General features: G+C 35.7%; 1 protein-coding gene across 1 annotated transcript in view; it reads right to left on the bottom strand.

Annotated features, from left to right (window-relative positions):
* LOC124369544 (receptor-type tyrosine-protein phosphatase eta-like) overlaps window positions 1-15736 on the bottom strand; it is a 75111-nt gene extending 59375 nt beyond the window's left edge. The window contains exons 1-4 of the mRNA XM_046827569.1: window positions 15589-15736; window positions 12729-12868; window positions 6257-6503; window positions 1970-2290 (exon numbers count right to left, since the gene is read on the bottom strand). Coding sequence (XP_046683525.1) covers window positions 1970-2290; window positions 6257-6503; window positions 12729-12868; window positions 15589-15736 — 856 coding nt within the window. The remainder of the gene's footprint in view (window positions 1-1969; window positions 2291-6256; window positions 6504-12728; window positions 12869-15588) is intronic.
* Window positions 15737-18135: the final 2399 nt, after the last annotated feature.

Here is an 18135-nt window from a genome sequence, read left to right as displayed (position 1 = left end):
GTGCACACTGACTATTTAAAAGTGCGTTGTGTAACACCGATGCTACATAAGCCCTAACCTAATTGCGTAGTTCTTCGCCGGTAGTGCACACTGACTATTTAAAAGTGCGTTTTTTTAACACCGATGCTACATAAGCCCTAACCTAATTGCGTAGTTCTTCACCGGTAGTGTCACACTGACTATTTAAAAGTGCATTTTGTAACACTGATGCTACTATCAGCGATATCCTAAAGTGCGTAGTGCTTCACCGGTAGTGCACACTAACTATTTAAAAGTCCATTTTTTAACACCGATGCTACATGAGCCCTATTCTAAAGTGCGTAGTGTTTCACCGGTAGTTGTCACTTACGATTTAAAAGTGCATTTTGTAACACTGATGCTACATCAGCGATATCCTAAAGAGCGTAGTGCTCCACCGGTAGTACACACTGACTATTTTAAAAGTCCATTTTGTGTAACACCGATGCTACATGAGCCCTTTTCTAAAGTGCGTAGTGCTCCACCGGTAGTACACACTTACGATTTAAAAGTGCATTTTGTAACACTGATGCCCTATCAGCGATATCCTAAAGAGCGTAGTGCTTCACCGGTAGTGCACACTGAGTATTTAAAAGTGCGTTGTGTAACACCGATGCTACATGAGCCCTTTTCTAAAGTGCGTAGTGCTCCACCGGTACTACACACTAACTATTTAAAAGTCCATTTTTTAACACCGATGCTACATGAGCCCTATTCTAAGTGCGTAGTGTTTCACCGGTAGTTGTCACTTACGATTTAAAAGTGCATTTTGTAACACTGATGCCCTATCAGCGATATCCTAAAGAGCGTAGTGCTTCACCGGTAGTGCACACTGACTATTTAAAAGTGCGTTGTGTAACACCGATGCTACATGAGCCCTTTTCTAAAGTGCGTAGTGCTCCACCGGTAGTACACACTAACTATTTAAAAGTCCATTTTTTTAACACCAATGCTATATGATCCCTATTTTAAAGAACGTAGTGCTTCCCCGGTAGTAAACGCTAAGTATTTAAAAATGCATTGCATAACACGTATTCTACATGAGCCCTATTCTAAAGTGCGTAGTGCCTCAACGGTAGTACACACTGACTATTTAAAAATGCGTTGTGTAACACCAATGCTATATGAGCCCTGTCCTAAAGTGCGTAGTGTTTTGATGGTGGTACAGTTTACATTTTGGATATTTCTTTTATTAAAAGAACTGTTGTTGACTTCATTAAATTCGTAATGATATATTTAATATAAGTTATTTGACAACTATTTCAGTAAAAATCATTATTTAATTTAGGTTGAAAATGTACGTTATGGGAACATACCACGTTTTTCATAGGCTACTGTACTCACAGCTATGTTGATTTTCTTCCGTATAAGAACACACGAATGGCTCCATTGAGTTGAAGTATAAAATAATGCAAGATAAACAATTTACAAATAAAATAAGCAACACAATGTTATATGAATAACCCAATCAATTCTATAACCAGTACGCCACCCTATCACATGAAGATTTCCAATGTCAATCGTTTCCTGATTTAATTATTATATACAGTTTTAATTATTTAATAGTTGTATTTGAATGTAGTATAACTATTTAACGAGTCTGATGGTTGGTTTTAAGTGTGTTAAACTGACAAAATATTATTTTGATAATAATTATATTGTTTGACATGTTTAACTGTTGCGATGCCGTTACATACGACCTTCACCAAAACAAGATTGTATTATTTCTTGGGAAAAGTTCATTTATAGATTTCAAATTCTTGATTATGAGATGCAAAATGGCTCTCGGATTTTAGGCTAAAAAATAGACACGTCACACCTAAATGCAATCTGACAGTAGAACCATACGTTATTCCTAGAATAGTTTTAACTACTTATTAACCTCTACAATACAAAACATAGATATTTTATCGTTAAAATTCACTTATAAATATATACGTAACACACTTACTTATTATAGAAGTAAACGAGAATGTGGGTTCATTTTCAAAATTATTGAAGATTACTGGATTACTTCGTGAAGTGTCTTCTGGTAAAGCTCTGACAGAGATGAAGTAGAGAGAGCAGTGGTCGAGCCCAGTGAAGGTGTACTTCATGTTCTCTGATATATCGACTGTTATGTAGTCTATCTGCTGCTTGAACTTACTATCCTGGCTCAGCACAAGCCTGTATCCTCGAGTGCAGCGGGGCGCTGAGGTAGGCTCCTCCCACTCCACTGTCAGCGAGTGAGGAGTCACCTTCGACACGTTTATGCCAGCCACAACTCCTGGAACTGAGTTTACACAATATGGTTATAATCTCGATGAAATAACTCCAAAGTGAATGTACTTATAAATATATATGTTTGGATATATATGTTTGGAAATATATCTGTTTTTTTACTAAACGCACTATATTGTGAAATGAATAAAATTCTTACAGACAGAGAGAGAGAGAGAGAGAGAGAGAGAGAGAGAGAGAGAGAGAGAGAGAGAGAGAGAGAGAGAGAGAGAGAGAGAGGAGAGAGAGAGAGAGAGAGAGAGAAGAGAGAGAGAGAGAGAGAGAGAGAGAGAGAGAGAGGAGAGAGAGAGAGAGAGGAGAGAGAGAGAGAGAGAGAGAGAGAGAGGAGAGAGAGAGAGAGAGAGAGAGAGAGAGAGAGAGAGAGAGAGAGAGAGGAGAGAGAGAGAGGAGAGAGAGAGAGAGAGAGAGGAGAGAGAGAGAGAGAGAGAGAGAGAGAGAGAGAGAGAGAGAGAGAGAGGAGAGAGAGAGAGAGAGAGAGAGAGAGAGAGAGAGAGAGAAGAGAGAGAGAGAGAGAGAGAGAGAGAGAGAGAGAGAGAGAGAGAGAGAGAGAGGAGAGAGAGAGAGAGAGCAAAAATTTGACAATTTCTTTATTTAACCTGCCCTGGCTTAGACCAAAGGTCCACTCTTCCTCCAGGACAGGCCCCAAACATTTTACAATTTTATCATTAATTATTACAGTAGTTGTGGAAAAACATGTCTTACTTATACACAAGCATTTTTACATTCCATTGTATACATGTCTGTACATTACATGCTTGTAACAAGGTTATTCCAGCAATACACAATGATATTATAAATTCTAAATATTAAATTATAAATATATATATATATTTTTATTTTATTTTATTTTTTTACCATTGCACACTCAACAATACATATTAGAGATAAAGTGCAAGTATTTCATGAAATAAATATAACTATTCCTCTCAAACTAACCTAAACACCTTAATAAGTCACATGCATTTAAACATGCATAATAAAGAGTTTAATAAATATTGATTATAATTTATACAAAACAAAAATAAAAAACAACACAGAACAATTATTTACATGCACAGTTTAATAAATATACATTATAATTTATACACAACGAAAAGAAAACAACACAGAACAATTATTTACATGGTAATCTAAATTTAATTTCATTAATCACATATATTATGTTTACAGCAGTGATGTAGTAATTACTCATATCTAGCCAACAAATGATTATTTAGCCTTTTTTTAAACAAAGAAATACTAGGAGCATATTTAATACTGTCATCCAAGTTGTTTAATAATCTTATACTCCTTACATGATAAGATCTATTATATGTTACAGTTCTATGAATTGGAAACTGTAGAGTAATGTTACCAAATCTTGTTTCCCTACCATGCACACGGTTCATCATTATATATTGATGGAATAAATAGTCTGGTTTCTCAAACATCAAAATTTTATACATCTGTAATAGAACACTGTACTCAATTCTTTCATTGATCTTTAGCCAATATAGCTCTTTAAAATAAGCAGTAATATGCGCATCTATTGGTAAATTGAAAATATAACGAATACATGCATTTTGTGCTCTTTGTAGCCTTTGCAGTTGTTCATTGTTTATATCACAAAATACGGCATTGGAATAGTCAAAATGTGGAAAAATAAGGGTAGATACAAGCGTTTTTTTATATGTACATTTGGATTGAAACAGAGCCTCTTAAGCCTATACAAACTTTGGTATACTCTCTTATGAATATAATTAACTTGTTCCGACCATGACAGCGTATTACACACTCTAACACCTAGGTTAACAACAGTATGCTCATAATTAATTGCAACCCCATTTATTGTTACATGCAAAATCTCATTTAAGTTAACATTAGATAAAAGACGAGGTGTTCCTAATATTATCGGTTTGCATTTAGCTGCATTCAGGCTTAGCCCATGGTCAGTGCACCACTTATACAACATTGTAATATCAGCGTTTAGGCGGTCAACAGCAATATTAATTTCATCCAACTGACAGTGTGTGTACATTTGCATGTCATCAGCATATAACATTGTCTTACAAAAAGTAATAGGTTCATCTATTCTATTTATGTACAAACTAAATAACAATGCCGACATTGTTGACCCCTGAGGCACCCCTACAGGGTTGCACCTCCATTCAGACAGTACACCACTTTGAGTTTTAACTCTTTGAACTCTATTTACTAAATAAGAGCAAAACCACTTAAGAACTATGTCATCAAAATTATATGATTCGAGTAGGGGAGAGTGGGGTAATTTCTGCGCAGTGGGTAATAGTGCGCATCACTGTTTGAGACAAACGGACATAGTAATCCGATGTCTGATAAGTGCTGCACCTAGCGGTTGCTATGCGAACTACTAGACAACAACACCCGGCGCGGCCACTGGCAGTTGTTAATGAGTGAGAGTGAAAAGAAGTGTTTATCGTGATTTTCTTATAATTTTCTCTCATCAGGAAATAAGAAGGTAAGCCTACATCATTTCTCCAATCTAAATAATCTGTACATAGTCTTTAAACTACGTTAATTTACGCGTGTTTCGGTATATGATTGGTCTTTAGATTAGTTCAGTTGCATATTTTAGGTTAGGTTTATTCGCACATGGTCGCAGTCGGGTAATGGTACGCGTTTGCGCGCATGATTCCCCCTCACACGCTTATATACAAAGGTTTGCCTAATCTTTGTTTTTCGTGGTTTTGTTCTCAGATGCCGAGAAATTACATTCGAAAGGGTGATCGCCTAAAGTACTCGCCAGATGACCTAAAAAATGCTTTGCGGGCTGTCAAAGAAGAGAAAAGGGAAAATCAGAGAAGTCGGAAGAAGTTTCAAACATTCCAGAGGCGAACCTTACGAAAATACCTTGCCGTTCAGGAACCAATAGGCCTAAGAGACGTCAATCTTCGATTAGGTCGGAAAACTATTTTCCCGGCAGAGACGGAAGCTGAACTTAGTGAATTTGTTTTGCTGCTAAGTAGTCTTTTTTATGGTTTAACACCCAAAGAGCTTCGCCGAATTGCCTACAGATTTGCTGAAGACAATGGTTCTTAAGCTTAAGCACTCTTTTCAAACAAAGAAACTTGTCTGGCAGGCAAAGACTGGTTATATAGCTACTTGAAACGCAACACAAACCTGAAGTTTACGCCAGCCTGAAAACACAAGTCTTAACAGAATTTCAGCGTTCAATGAGCAAGAGGTTAAGATTTTTTTTGATAACTTGAAAGCAGTGATACATAAATTTGAAAATAGACCCCCACCGTACGTACAATCAGGACGAAAAACCGGTTATAACAACCGTCCAAAAGAAGTGCCCAAAAGTGTTGGCACTAAAGGGTGCTAAAAGAGTAGGTGGGGCTACTTCAGGGGAAAGGGGAAGAAACAATCACAGCAGTTTTTTGTGTAAGTGCTGGTGGCCACTACATCCCACCAATGCTGATATATCCACGCAAAAGAATGACCCCCAACCTTCAAGTGAATGGACCACATGGTGCACTTTACTGCCTCTCTAACAACGGCTGGACAAACTCGGAGCTGTTTTTGGAGTGGCTTAGCTCACTTTAAAAAACACTCACACCCTACTACACCCGAGGATCCTGTTCTTCTAATCCTGGACAATCACAACAGTCATATATCCATACCGGCCTACAAGTTTTGCAAAGACAGCAACATTCATATGATATCTTTGCCCCCTCACACGTCCCATCGGCTTCAGCCACTGGACCTGACTTTTTTCGGTCATTGAAAAACGCCTTGTATAGAGAATATGATCTTCATCTAATGCGATCCGGTCATGAGAAGATAACCGAGTATGATGTTGCCGGACTCCTTAATCAAGCTTTTATAAAAGGTAGCTACCATGTCTAATGCTGCGTCAGGCTTCCGTTCTGCTGGGATTTTCCCTTTCAACCTGATAAGTTTTTTGACAACGGAATGGCTGAAATGCGCGACTTGCCTATCCCTCCAGTAGAAGGAGTTCCAGAGCATGAAATGCCTACACCAACTAGGATCACTGTTTGTCCAGAAAAAAACACTCCCTTCCACAAGTCAAGTGTCAACACCATCAACTTTCGGAAGTCCTCAGTCAACTGCAATTGCACCAAGTCTTTTTGATGATCCGTTACCGTGCACATCGACCAAAGCTTCCAACTCCTTTCTGGCATACGCTCCTTTCTTGAGTTCAAATAAGAAGGTTTATAAGCCTGCAAAATCAGAAAAAAACCCAGGGAAAAACAACATTCAGAAATTCTAACTAGCACTCCAGTTAAAATAAAACTAGAAGCTAATGCAGAAAAGAAAAAACTAAAAGAAGAACTGAAAAAAAAAGAGACTGACCAAAAAAAAAACCAGAAGTTTGTTCAAAGTTTAGCTTTGTCTCCTAAACTTAATAAAAGCAATGGGGCCTACTGCCAGTAAGGTAAAAAAGGACCAAAGTTAGGCCTTATCACAAACTAGAGAAAAGCGTTTGGGACACATCAGATGAATCAGACATAGACCCTTCAGCGCCATCTGCAATTGATGACGAGTTTGACGATGTAGACAGAAGTGTAATCGATCTAGACGCAGTTGAGGGGGCGCCCCCAATGAGTTGTGTGGTTTTTGTGGAGATCATGGAAAAGGACAGGGAACTGTGGTACAGATGTATATTGTGCGGAAAGTGGTATCACGCAGCATGCACAATGAAAGAATCAGCTAAAGACTTTATTTGCGAATTCTGTAAATACTAAAATAATTTTTATCCTCTTTGTTTAAAAAATTATCTCTTTCATATTAAAAATATCTCTTTGTAACCAAAAACATTTTATATAACCATTTTATACTTTATTCACTATAATGTTTTACTTACACACTGTATAATAAAGTGTTTACTATAAATGGTGACTTTTATTCCACATTCCGATATGTGCTCAAAAACGCGCACCATTACCCAACCCCACTGCGTACCATTACCCTTACGTTCGGGCAATTGTGCGCTCTTGCATACTCTTAGAAAAATAAATGTACATAGTTTGCCTTAGGGTATTTTATTTTCAAAAAACACACCAGTGTATAGTATGATAACCACTTCAACTTTTGGTGTAAACGGATGACACAAAAATAAGCCATTAAAAAAATATGAAAAATATTTTCCCTTAGGTGCGCACAATTCCCCCACTCTCCCCTACTGCAATAGTAGCCTATGGTTGACACACTCAAAAGCTCGACTAAAGTCCAAGAGCATTAATATTGTTAACTTCCTCTGATCCATGGCTCGTCTGATATCATCTGTTACTCTTATCAGGGCAGTTTGAGTGCTGTATACAGGGCGATAACCAGACTGGTATTTGAACAGGATATTATTTACATTAACATATTCGCTGACCTGTTTATATGCAAGCTTATCAAGAATCTTCCCTAGGACACACAGAATATTTATAGACCTGTAGTGTTTGCATTCTAAAGGATTATCAATCTTTGGTAATGGCAGAATTAATGCTCTCTTCCACTGACTAGGATAAACACTATTATTAAGTGAATAGTTAAAAATGTAACATAAAACATATTTTATTTCATCATACACTAATTTGATGAATTTTAATGGTATGCCATCATTTCCCACTGCATTAGAGGAAATGTTTTTAATCTCACTATGAATTAATTCTACAGTAATATTAGTAAACTTAAAATTATTATGAGTATCTCCTAGTTCTCTCTTACTCTTGTAATATTCAATCAGGTTATTGTCTATACCATTATTAACACCACAAAAATAGTTATTAAGGTCATTGATGTTAACAATAGGGTCTGAAATATGTTTCTTTTCCTTACCAGCAGCACCCTGACTATTTAAAATCTTCCATATGTCTTTGCTCGACTTTTGTTCCTCCAGTAACAAACGAAAATGACGATTCCTCGCATCTCTCTGTAATCTCTTAATTCTATTTCTTAACTGTCTGTACTCTTCCCAGTCCCCCACATTTTTTGTTCTAACATAACGCTTATATTTAGAGTCTCTATGTGTCATCAACCCTTTCAGTACTTCATCTATCCAAGGACAAGGTTTTCTTTTCTTACGAATAACTCGTTCAGGTACAAATGTATTAAATAATTCTAACAATCTCTCCTCAACCACATTTAACCATTTCATCAATATTATTACTACTATACACATTGCCCCAATCCGTATTTAAACATTCATTTTTTAAATTAATGATATTCACATGCTTAAAATCTCTTATAACTAATCTGTTCTTATTTACATTTAACTTAATTCTTAAATTTAATTCTACGTAAATCAATTCATGGTAAGAAATCCCTGAAACAGCCAACTGACCATGCTTTTTTACCTTATTTACATCATTCACTATAATTAAGTCCAACAGCGTATCGCTATTAGGTAAATGGTAGGTTGCATTCAGTGGTAAAATATTTAAATTAAGAGCATCAACATGATTCAATAATGCAGTTCTATCAGCAAAAACTCTATTAGAGCTGAGATCAGTATTAAAATCACCTAACATTAATAAATTATCATGTGTGGGCATTAAATTAGCTATAATATCAAACAGCTCGGCTATTCCAGACGCTTTTGTGGGGCGATATACTGCACATAACAACAATTTCCAGACACACGTAACTTCTAACACAATATACTCTACTTTCTTACTATATCTAGAGTCGGATGAGGCTATTATTCTATAACTTAGATTACTTCTAAGGTACACAGCTATGCCACCTCCTTCTTTTCCTTCTCTGTCATGCCTTATCATATTATACCCATCGATCATATAAGGTGCTGATTGCATAACTGGATCTAAAAATGTTTCTGTAGCTACTATAATATCAAACATGTTATCGCTGAATAACTGAAGGAAAGATTCTCTGTGTGCTCTCAAACTTTCAACATTGATATGTGCAGTTTTTAACGTTTTTTTAGACGTACGAAAAAAAACGAGAGAGAGAGAGAGAGAGAGGAGAGAGAGAGGAGAGAGAGAGAGAGAGAGAGAGAGAGAGAGAGAGAATTTGACAATTGTCTACGGTCCAATCTCCCACTGTGACAGGCCAACAATACATATATTACCATATATAAAGCGAGTTGTGACTGTTACATATTCAACAACAATAACAAAATTATTAATTAATATGTTAATTGTATTACTTTCACTATTATGACTATCAAATACTTTGATAAATATTACACTCTATGGTACTGATAGTTTATACAACAATGTTAAGGTTAAAGTTACACATTGTTTATCATAATTAAGGTGTTTAAGTTTTAACAATTACATTGAGATTTCCTACTTTCATTGTTCATATCTTTTCACGAGATTACATTTGAGCTTTTTCCAAGAAATTTTTGATACTGGTACTATCTTTAATACTATTATCTAGGTTATTTAACAATCTTATTGACTGAGTGTGAAATGCCTTGCCATACACAACAGTTCTGTGTATTGGAAACTGTAAAATTGTACTACCAAAACGTGTTTGTCTCAAATGTACATTTTCCATGAATCTGTATTTTTCATATCAATATTGAGGCTCTCTATTATTTAAAGTTTTATATGCTAATGATATTGTATTATATTCTAAACGTTCTTTTATTTTTAACCATCCTAACTGTTTGTAGTAATTAGTCACATGGTCATCCAAACGTAAGTTTAAAATAAATCTAATACAGGCGTTTAAAGCCTTTTGCAAACGATCAATCATCATGTTATTCATGTCACAATAAGTCACCAAAGCATAGTCAAACAATGGAAGTGCCAAACTAGAAATCAACATGATCTTAATCTCAACAGATGGTCTGAAACATAGACGTTTGAACTGATATATGCATTGAAAAACCCCTTTTATATACATAGTTAACCTGTTCTGACCAGGATAAAGTATTCATTATTCTAATCCCAAGATTTAACACCATATTCTCATACTTTAGAAATCTACCATTGATAGATACACGATTGACACTGTTTAGATCTATAGTGTTTAACAGTCTACTAGTCCCTAAAATTATTGATTTACATTTAGCAATATTTAAGCTCAAACCATGATCATTACACCATTGAAATAATGTGCTTAAATCAGCATTCAAACTTGCCACTGCATTGTTTATATCCTTAACATTAGTGTGTACATACAATTGTAGATCGTCAGCATATAACATTGAATTACTAAAAACTAACGATTCGCATATTTTATTTATATACAAAGAAAATAGCATTGCAGAGAGAGTTGAACCTTGCGGAACACCCACAGGATTATGCCTCCAATTAGACAGTAAACCACTCACAGTTTTTACCCTTTGAACCCTATTTGACAAATATGACTGAAACAATTTGGTAGCATTATCACTAAAACAATATGATTTTGGGGATTGATAACAACAATTCATGATGGACGCAGTCGAATGCACGTGTGAAATCAAGTAGAACCATCACAGTTAATTGACGTTTGTCCATAGCAAAGCGCACATCATCAGTAATACGGACCAGGGCAGTTTGAGTACTAAAGTTGGTTCTATACCCAGACTGATACTTATACAGTACATTAGTATTGCAAATAAATGTTTACACCTGTTCATAGATTAACTTATGAAATACTTTACCGAATACACATAGAATATTTTTTGCTCTGTAGTTGTTACAATCAGTAGGATTCTGTACTTTAGGCAACGGTAAAATAAGAGCTCTTTTCCATTGCTGGGGATAAACGTTGTTCATTAAACAAAAATTAATAACATGTCTCAGGATAATCTTAATTTCCTCAAAAATTATAACTAGAAACTTAACATGAATTCCATCGCTGCCTACCGCATTCGATGAAATATTCAGTATAGCATGATGTATAGCTTCACAATTAATTTCATTATAACTAAAACAATTATTTTGATCATTTGGTCCCAGACTATTATAATAAGCAATTAAGTCTAAATTTACATTATTACTTATGCCACAGAAGAACGAATTCAAATCATCAACCGAAACAACTGGATTAAAAACTTTTTTAGGTTCTTTTCCTACGCCTTGATTTTTACAATTTTCCACATAGACTTATTATTTAGATCAGATTGAAAACAGTTCTCAAAGTAAACTATTTCTAGCATCCCTAATTAATCGTTTAATTCTATTGCGTAACAACTTATAGTTATTAAATACAACAGGATCTTTTGTTCTAACATACCTTTTATACATAGTGTCTCTTTCTTTCATCAGTAATCTGAGCTGACCATCAATCCAAGGACATGGATTTTTGTTTGTGTAAATACTTCTCTCAGGAATATATTTATCGTACAAATAAACCAACCTATTACACAGAATATCAACTTTGTCATCTATATTCTCACATAAATATACCTCGTTCCAATTCAACATGGCACATTCGTTTTTCAAATGATTTGTATCAATATTTTTAAAATCCCTAATAGTAATAAAATCCTTTTTCAATCCTAGTCTTAACTTAAAATTAAGTTCAACAAATATCAAATCATGGTAAGAAATCCCTGACACTGCTAACTGTCCGTGGTTCTTTACTCTAAAAGTGTCTTTACAAATAATCAGATCCAACAGAGTATCGGACGTAGGCAGATGATAAGTCGGGTTGAGAGGCAATATTTGCAAATTTAACAGATTAACCAACTCCAGTAATTGGGTTTTATCATAGAACACTCTATTACTACTTAAATCTATATTTAAGTCTCCAATAATAACTAAATTATCATACAAAGGTAACAAGTTTGACACTATATCGAAAAATTCAGCCAAGTGACCAGCTTTAGGGGGTCTGTACATTACACAAAGCAAAAGTTTCCACCCATGACATACCTCCAAAATTAGAAATTCTGGTTTTTTTGCAGTACTGGGCCTGTGATCTTGCTAAAACATTGCATTTAAAAAAAAACTCTTATAATATACGGCAACACCGCCACCCTCCTTGCCTTCCCTATCGTGTCTAATTAGTGTATAATTTTTTACTCAATATTGCACTGAATTTAATAACTAATAAGATGACATACATGTTTAAAAAGCAATCGTTTCACTCAGGTCAATAATAATAACGCATATTGACAATTCAGTCGGCTGCTTATCAGTGGCGTCACCAACAAGGTCAAGCGCATGACATTGGTCAAGGTTGTTGAGCCGCAAAGCAGTGCCGCGCCTCGCCGTCTTGGGTTTACAGTTCCCTAACGATGTTTTAACAGTTCCTTACTCGTCCCGTTTTAGTGGCCCGCACATCTTGACATCGTCCTGCTCACTCGCGTCATATGATTCCAGTTCCCTAATGCTGTTTTAACAGTTCCTTGCTCGTCCCGTTTTAGCGGCCCGCACATCTTGACATCGTCCTGCTCACTCGCGTCATATGATTCCAGTTCCCTAATGCTGTTTTAACAGTTCCTTGCTCGTCCCGTTTTAGCGGCCCGCACATCTTGACATCGTCCTGCTCACTCGCGTCATATGACCCCAGTTCCCAAACGCTGTTTTAACAGTTCCTTGCTCGTCCCGTTTTAGCGGCCCGCACATCTTGACATCATCCTGCTCACTCGCGTCATACGACACAAAATACAAAATATTTTGAGTTGCCACACCTCAAGTGGCACAAAAATTGTTAATACCAAAAATGATATAGAATTCACTTTAACACCAATATCCATATTATGGTTTTCCAACTTGATCGTTTCTTCTCTAATTATTTGAAGAACTGAATGCGAATAAACCATGTCAGCTCCTGTTAGAGTAAACTTGCTGAATATCTCCTGGAGAGATACAACGTTGCTATTTGACACAGAGAGTCCCTGATACCGTTCCAATGTGTATTTCTCTTATAAGAGTGACGAGAGTAAAGGAACCCTAAAATTACCTTTCAGGTTACTTTAGCTTGAATAGAAATAAAACACATTTTTTAAATAAACATAATTACGACTGATATAATTTTCAATTCTCTCATTATGTACTAGGAGCATTAAGATTATATCTAAGACGAAATGTATTTTTATTGATTGGATGGGCACTCGAAAAACAATTTCTTATACCCTCCTTATAAGATATGGCAAATCCTTTGCAAATTGTATAAAACAAATGTACCGTATTTACATGCACGGGTTCAAGAAGGGTATAGCCCCCAGGTAATCTTATCTTTACTCCCGTTATAATTTCATAAATTTATACGGATAAATCAAAATAAAACTTATGACTCCCTACGCAATCTCATCCAATGCCCCTAGAATCGTAACTAATTCAGAATGTAAGTATTGAATCACAAACGCTATACTTCTGATTAAAGAGTACAAACTTACTCATTTGGAAAAAATAGTTTTATTATTTAAGCCAATAACATCCTCCTACGCAATAGTAATACTGTTGGTAATTTTGCTTAAATTTGAATTTATAATTTTGCAAACATATCGACATCATGTTGCGTTACTTTTCATGTTATATTGCATGTCTCGCACATAAGACAGCCACTTCTCTAGTAAACTAATAGTGCCTTCCTCAAGTTTTACCCATGTACAAAGTTTTAGATACAACGAACTAAAGTCATCATTATCATCTAGAGTTTCAAACAAACACTATAAACCTGTTCCGGCTGAATTAATTATAGCCCCGTCTTTTTCCTAGTCCCTTCAACTAGAAAATTATTATTCCCTTTTTATCCATACTCTACCCACGTAAGAAGTGATAAATTTTACTGAAGCGTATCAGTTGAATCACATAAAGAAAATACCAAATCACTGTAACTTAAATGTACACTAAATTTGGCTACAATTCAAAAATACCCTAAAACCATTATGTCAAGCTCTTTAAAAAACAGTACCGGTAATAACTGTCAAAAAGTTTTCTCACATTTTATCACATATTTCGTGACTAGAATCCCAGTCATTAACCCGGAAATGAAAAAAAAAGAAACCGTGCAAATAATATACAGTAAACAATCACAATACCATCACCGCGCAAGAACCCCACAATCTAACTTTAGATTAATACTTAATCTTCTGAATACTTCTCATTAATTATAAATCCATCATACCACTTCACATCACTTGAGACAGCAATGATTCATACGTTATGTATAAATTATCTGATTATATATGTTCTTCAAACTAAATCAATTAAAATCTATCGTTTACTCGACAATTAAAATAATTACTACAGCTTTGAATTTAGTTTAGCAATACACATCAACAATTGTCACTACTAATTAAAACCCACAGTACGCAAGGACTCAATTTAGAAACCTCTAACAAAACACTTAATTATTTTCAAATAATTTTTGACCTAGTATTATTACTAATAGATGTTTCCGGCTCTTCTTACCCATCATCCCCCTCATTTATAGCAGAGAGTCTAATCGGAACTCCCGGAGACCAATATTCGTCCCGGATATCATCTATCATCCTAAATTTGAGGAGGTGGGGCTAGGAGCTACAAAATCAGAACTTTGCTGTGAATAAGAAATAAGCTCTCAGCTTGTGCCGAACTACTACTATTGGATTCGTTTAATACATCACGCTGATGATCTTTGTTAATTAAATCGTCCATACGGTCTCTAATGAAAGATAATTTGGACAACCTCATACGAGTAGTGCTACCAAATTAACATAAGACGTGTCTTCTGGTAAAGTTCAATTCAGGTCATCACCACTGGGTACATTCATCTCCCTTCCATCCGTTAAATAGAATGGCGACGCATCCGTAGCAGCGTTATTTGTATTTCTTAAGGCCAGGTAAAGTTCAATTCAGATCATCACCACTGGGTACATTCATCTCCCTTCCATCCGTTAAATAGAATGGCGACGCATCCGTAGCAGCGTTATTTGTATTTCTTAAGGCCAGGTAAAGTTCAATTCAGATCATCACCACTGGGTACATTCATCTCCCTTCCATCCGTTAAATAGAATGGCGACGCATCCGTAGCAGCGTTATTTGTATTTCTTAAGGCCATTGGCGCAAAAGGTTGTTCTTAATCTGAGCTATGTTCATCCACCCAATGTGGTATCATAGTGCCAATAACGTCAGGTAGTCTTTCTAACAAACCGTTAGTTTCTGGCTTAAAGGGTGTAGTTTGCAGCTTACGAATACCCAATAATTTACATGTAGTTTTGAGTAAGTTACTTACAAAATTAGTACCTTTATCATTTAATAACTTTAATGGTACCCTACACATTTTCTAGTCAAATTAATAAAAGACAGCTTTATCACTAAAATTTGGAATAAACATATGATAAAAATGAACCTTTTCTACGAAAATAAGTACAGCCCTCAATTTTGCAGTTATGTGCTTAATTAACAACTGCTTCAATTTACTTACTATTGGGGTTTTCTTCAAAGTCACACATATTATGCCCAACAAAGTCTACACTTCTCCGTGCAAACCTAAACTGTTCAGGTTGCATAGCCAAATTAGCTTCAGCTATTCTAACACATACATCCCTCAGCCTATCAGCATACTCCTCCATTGTTCTTCTGGCTCATCACCTAGGAACACAAGCACTCCTGCCGTAACTCAAACGACTTAGAACGCTGTCCAACAACCTTTAAAAGTCAACAGAGCAGACATCAAACCAAATGGAAATACGTTTATATTGCTACAAAGAATCAGACAATACAAATGCAGTTTTCCGCCTATCCTCTGAATGAACACTAACTCCATAACAACCTAATAATGAATCCATATTCGTAACAATTGTACATTCCTTTTAGTATCTTTAAAGATACTACATTCCTTGTCTGTATTAAAGGTGACGGATAATTATTCCTCCGCATTAAAGCATTAACACCGCTAAAATCCACACACATCCTGTACTTCACATGTTGATGTACCTACAGAATAGAAGGTGCATCTATGTTAAGCCTTTTATTTACTAACACAATCGGGTTATTCCACGGTGTGTCAGACCGTTCAATAATAATATCTGTGGCTAGTAAATCCGCTATTTGTTTCTGTACTACCCCTTTTAGTGCCTTCTGCATCCTGTACGGTGCCAATTACACACGAAATGTATCCAAACGTATGGATTTAATTCTCATTTGCAATGTTACATCCTTAAGTTTCTTTACCATCATAAAATAGGTTCACAAAAACGTGTATTCTGGGGCATGGTTTTTATTTTGAAACCTATGCAGTAACTGAAATATAAAACTGAAACTAAATAATCCAAGCTAAGCACTGCATTTCAATTACGCGGATAGTTACTAGCTACAAAGAGCTACAAAACTACCAGCCACAAAAACGAATAAACCTACAAAACTAAACGAAACTACCATTACAAACCACTGTATAAACGAAAAGGCATGGACCTCACTCATAAAACTACTTCACTAATAAATTAAATAACAATTTTTGAAACTCGAATTTCACACTAGGTACCGTGGTATAATTTGAGAATCCGTTAAGTAGTTCCTTAGTTATACGTGCAACATAGACTGTACAACGTATATAACGCTTCACAACCTTAAATTAAAACATCTGGGTCATTGATCGGTATAAAATACCAGGAATTATTTCGGTTTGACATAAGCTTGTAGTATTTTTGGAATACTGTAAATCACTCCTTCTATAAAAGTCATTGAGCTGCTAGCCTGCTTATGCTTAGGATGAGGTGGAGGTACAGAATAAGGTGCAGCTAGCACAGGCTCATTTGTTCCACAAATGTTTCTAAGAACTGCCCCCACAATGCGACCCCCTACAAATCTAGTGAAGCCACCCAAACAAACCCGTTCGCCAAACACTCTCTCAAAAGTTGTCTTTTAATTCGCGATCCATTAACCAATTTACTTGGTCAAAACAGGAAACTTTTCCTCTACAAAATAAATGCTCTGATGCCTACAAAAGAGTCTCTCACATCCACTAATCATAACGTATAAACTTTATCCTTCAACAATTGCTTTAGAAAATTTCGCAACCAATGCTGAACATTAAAATGACCGTAGCCGTATATTATGAACTAGTTTAAATTTAGGTTAGTATTTCTTTCAACTTAATTTCATATAAATGGTTCACTAACTTACAGCAAGAGAACAGCCAGCCACGGTGATTACTATTTTATTAAAAGGTCTAGGCCACAAGCATTGAAAAAGATATGTTTTGAAATCTATAAATTTGTTGTATAGAAACCATTGGACAAAAACAAAATATTTGAATATGATTCACAATTAATTTTGAAAACCATATAAAACACCACCCACTTTTACTTAATCTTTTACTTACTTTTATCTTAATATTCCGTTTGGTGTCAGGATGGTAAATAACTCGAGCAACCTTAATTGTGAGTGATATCCTTATGGAGCGGATAGGCGACTAGAGACAGTCGGTACTTCAGGTTTACATTTAGAATATTATCAGCGACCTAACCTTCCACGCAGTTTTGGCGGTGCTTCTCATATATGTAATTTTATAATGAATTTAAACTTCCGATTCGATGGGAAAAGGATCCCGTTGCGTTTTAGAGAGGCTTGAAGAGTTAATCAAGGCTTAAGGCGTTCACCATTCCTATGTTTTGAAAGCCCTTTCTGGAGGTATTTTGGGATTCATGGTTCGTTCGATGCTTCTCAAATCAGTTTTATCCAGGGAACCACGAATTTTTTATATAAAGAAATCCGCTGAACGCAAGGGGGAAAACTAGTCGTTTCGGAGCTTTGCAATCGCAATTATTACATTAATTAAAAGACAAGGCAGATTTTCGAAGCCAGATAAAATGACATAACATACACGCATATGCGCCCTGAATATAAGTTGACAATGGTTGGGAAGGATATGTCTACCCTGGATTACATGATTATGAAGGCGGAGCAGTATGAGAACTATTTGAGAGACCGGAGCAAGTATAGTTCCCATGTTCCCTCAGTAGACTTGGTA

Source organism: Homalodisca vitripennis, chromosome X (assembly GCF_021130785.1).
Source record: "Homalodisca vitripennis isolate AUS2020 chromosome X, UT_GWSS_2.1, whole genome shotgun sequence".
In the NCBI taxonomy this organism is placed as follows: Eukaryota; Metazoa; Arthropoda; class Insecta; order Hemiptera; family Cicadellidae; genus Homalodisca; species Homalodisca vitripennis.
Note: the sequence above shows the minus strand (reverse complement) of the source record. Positions and strands in the feature narration are given on the sequence as shown.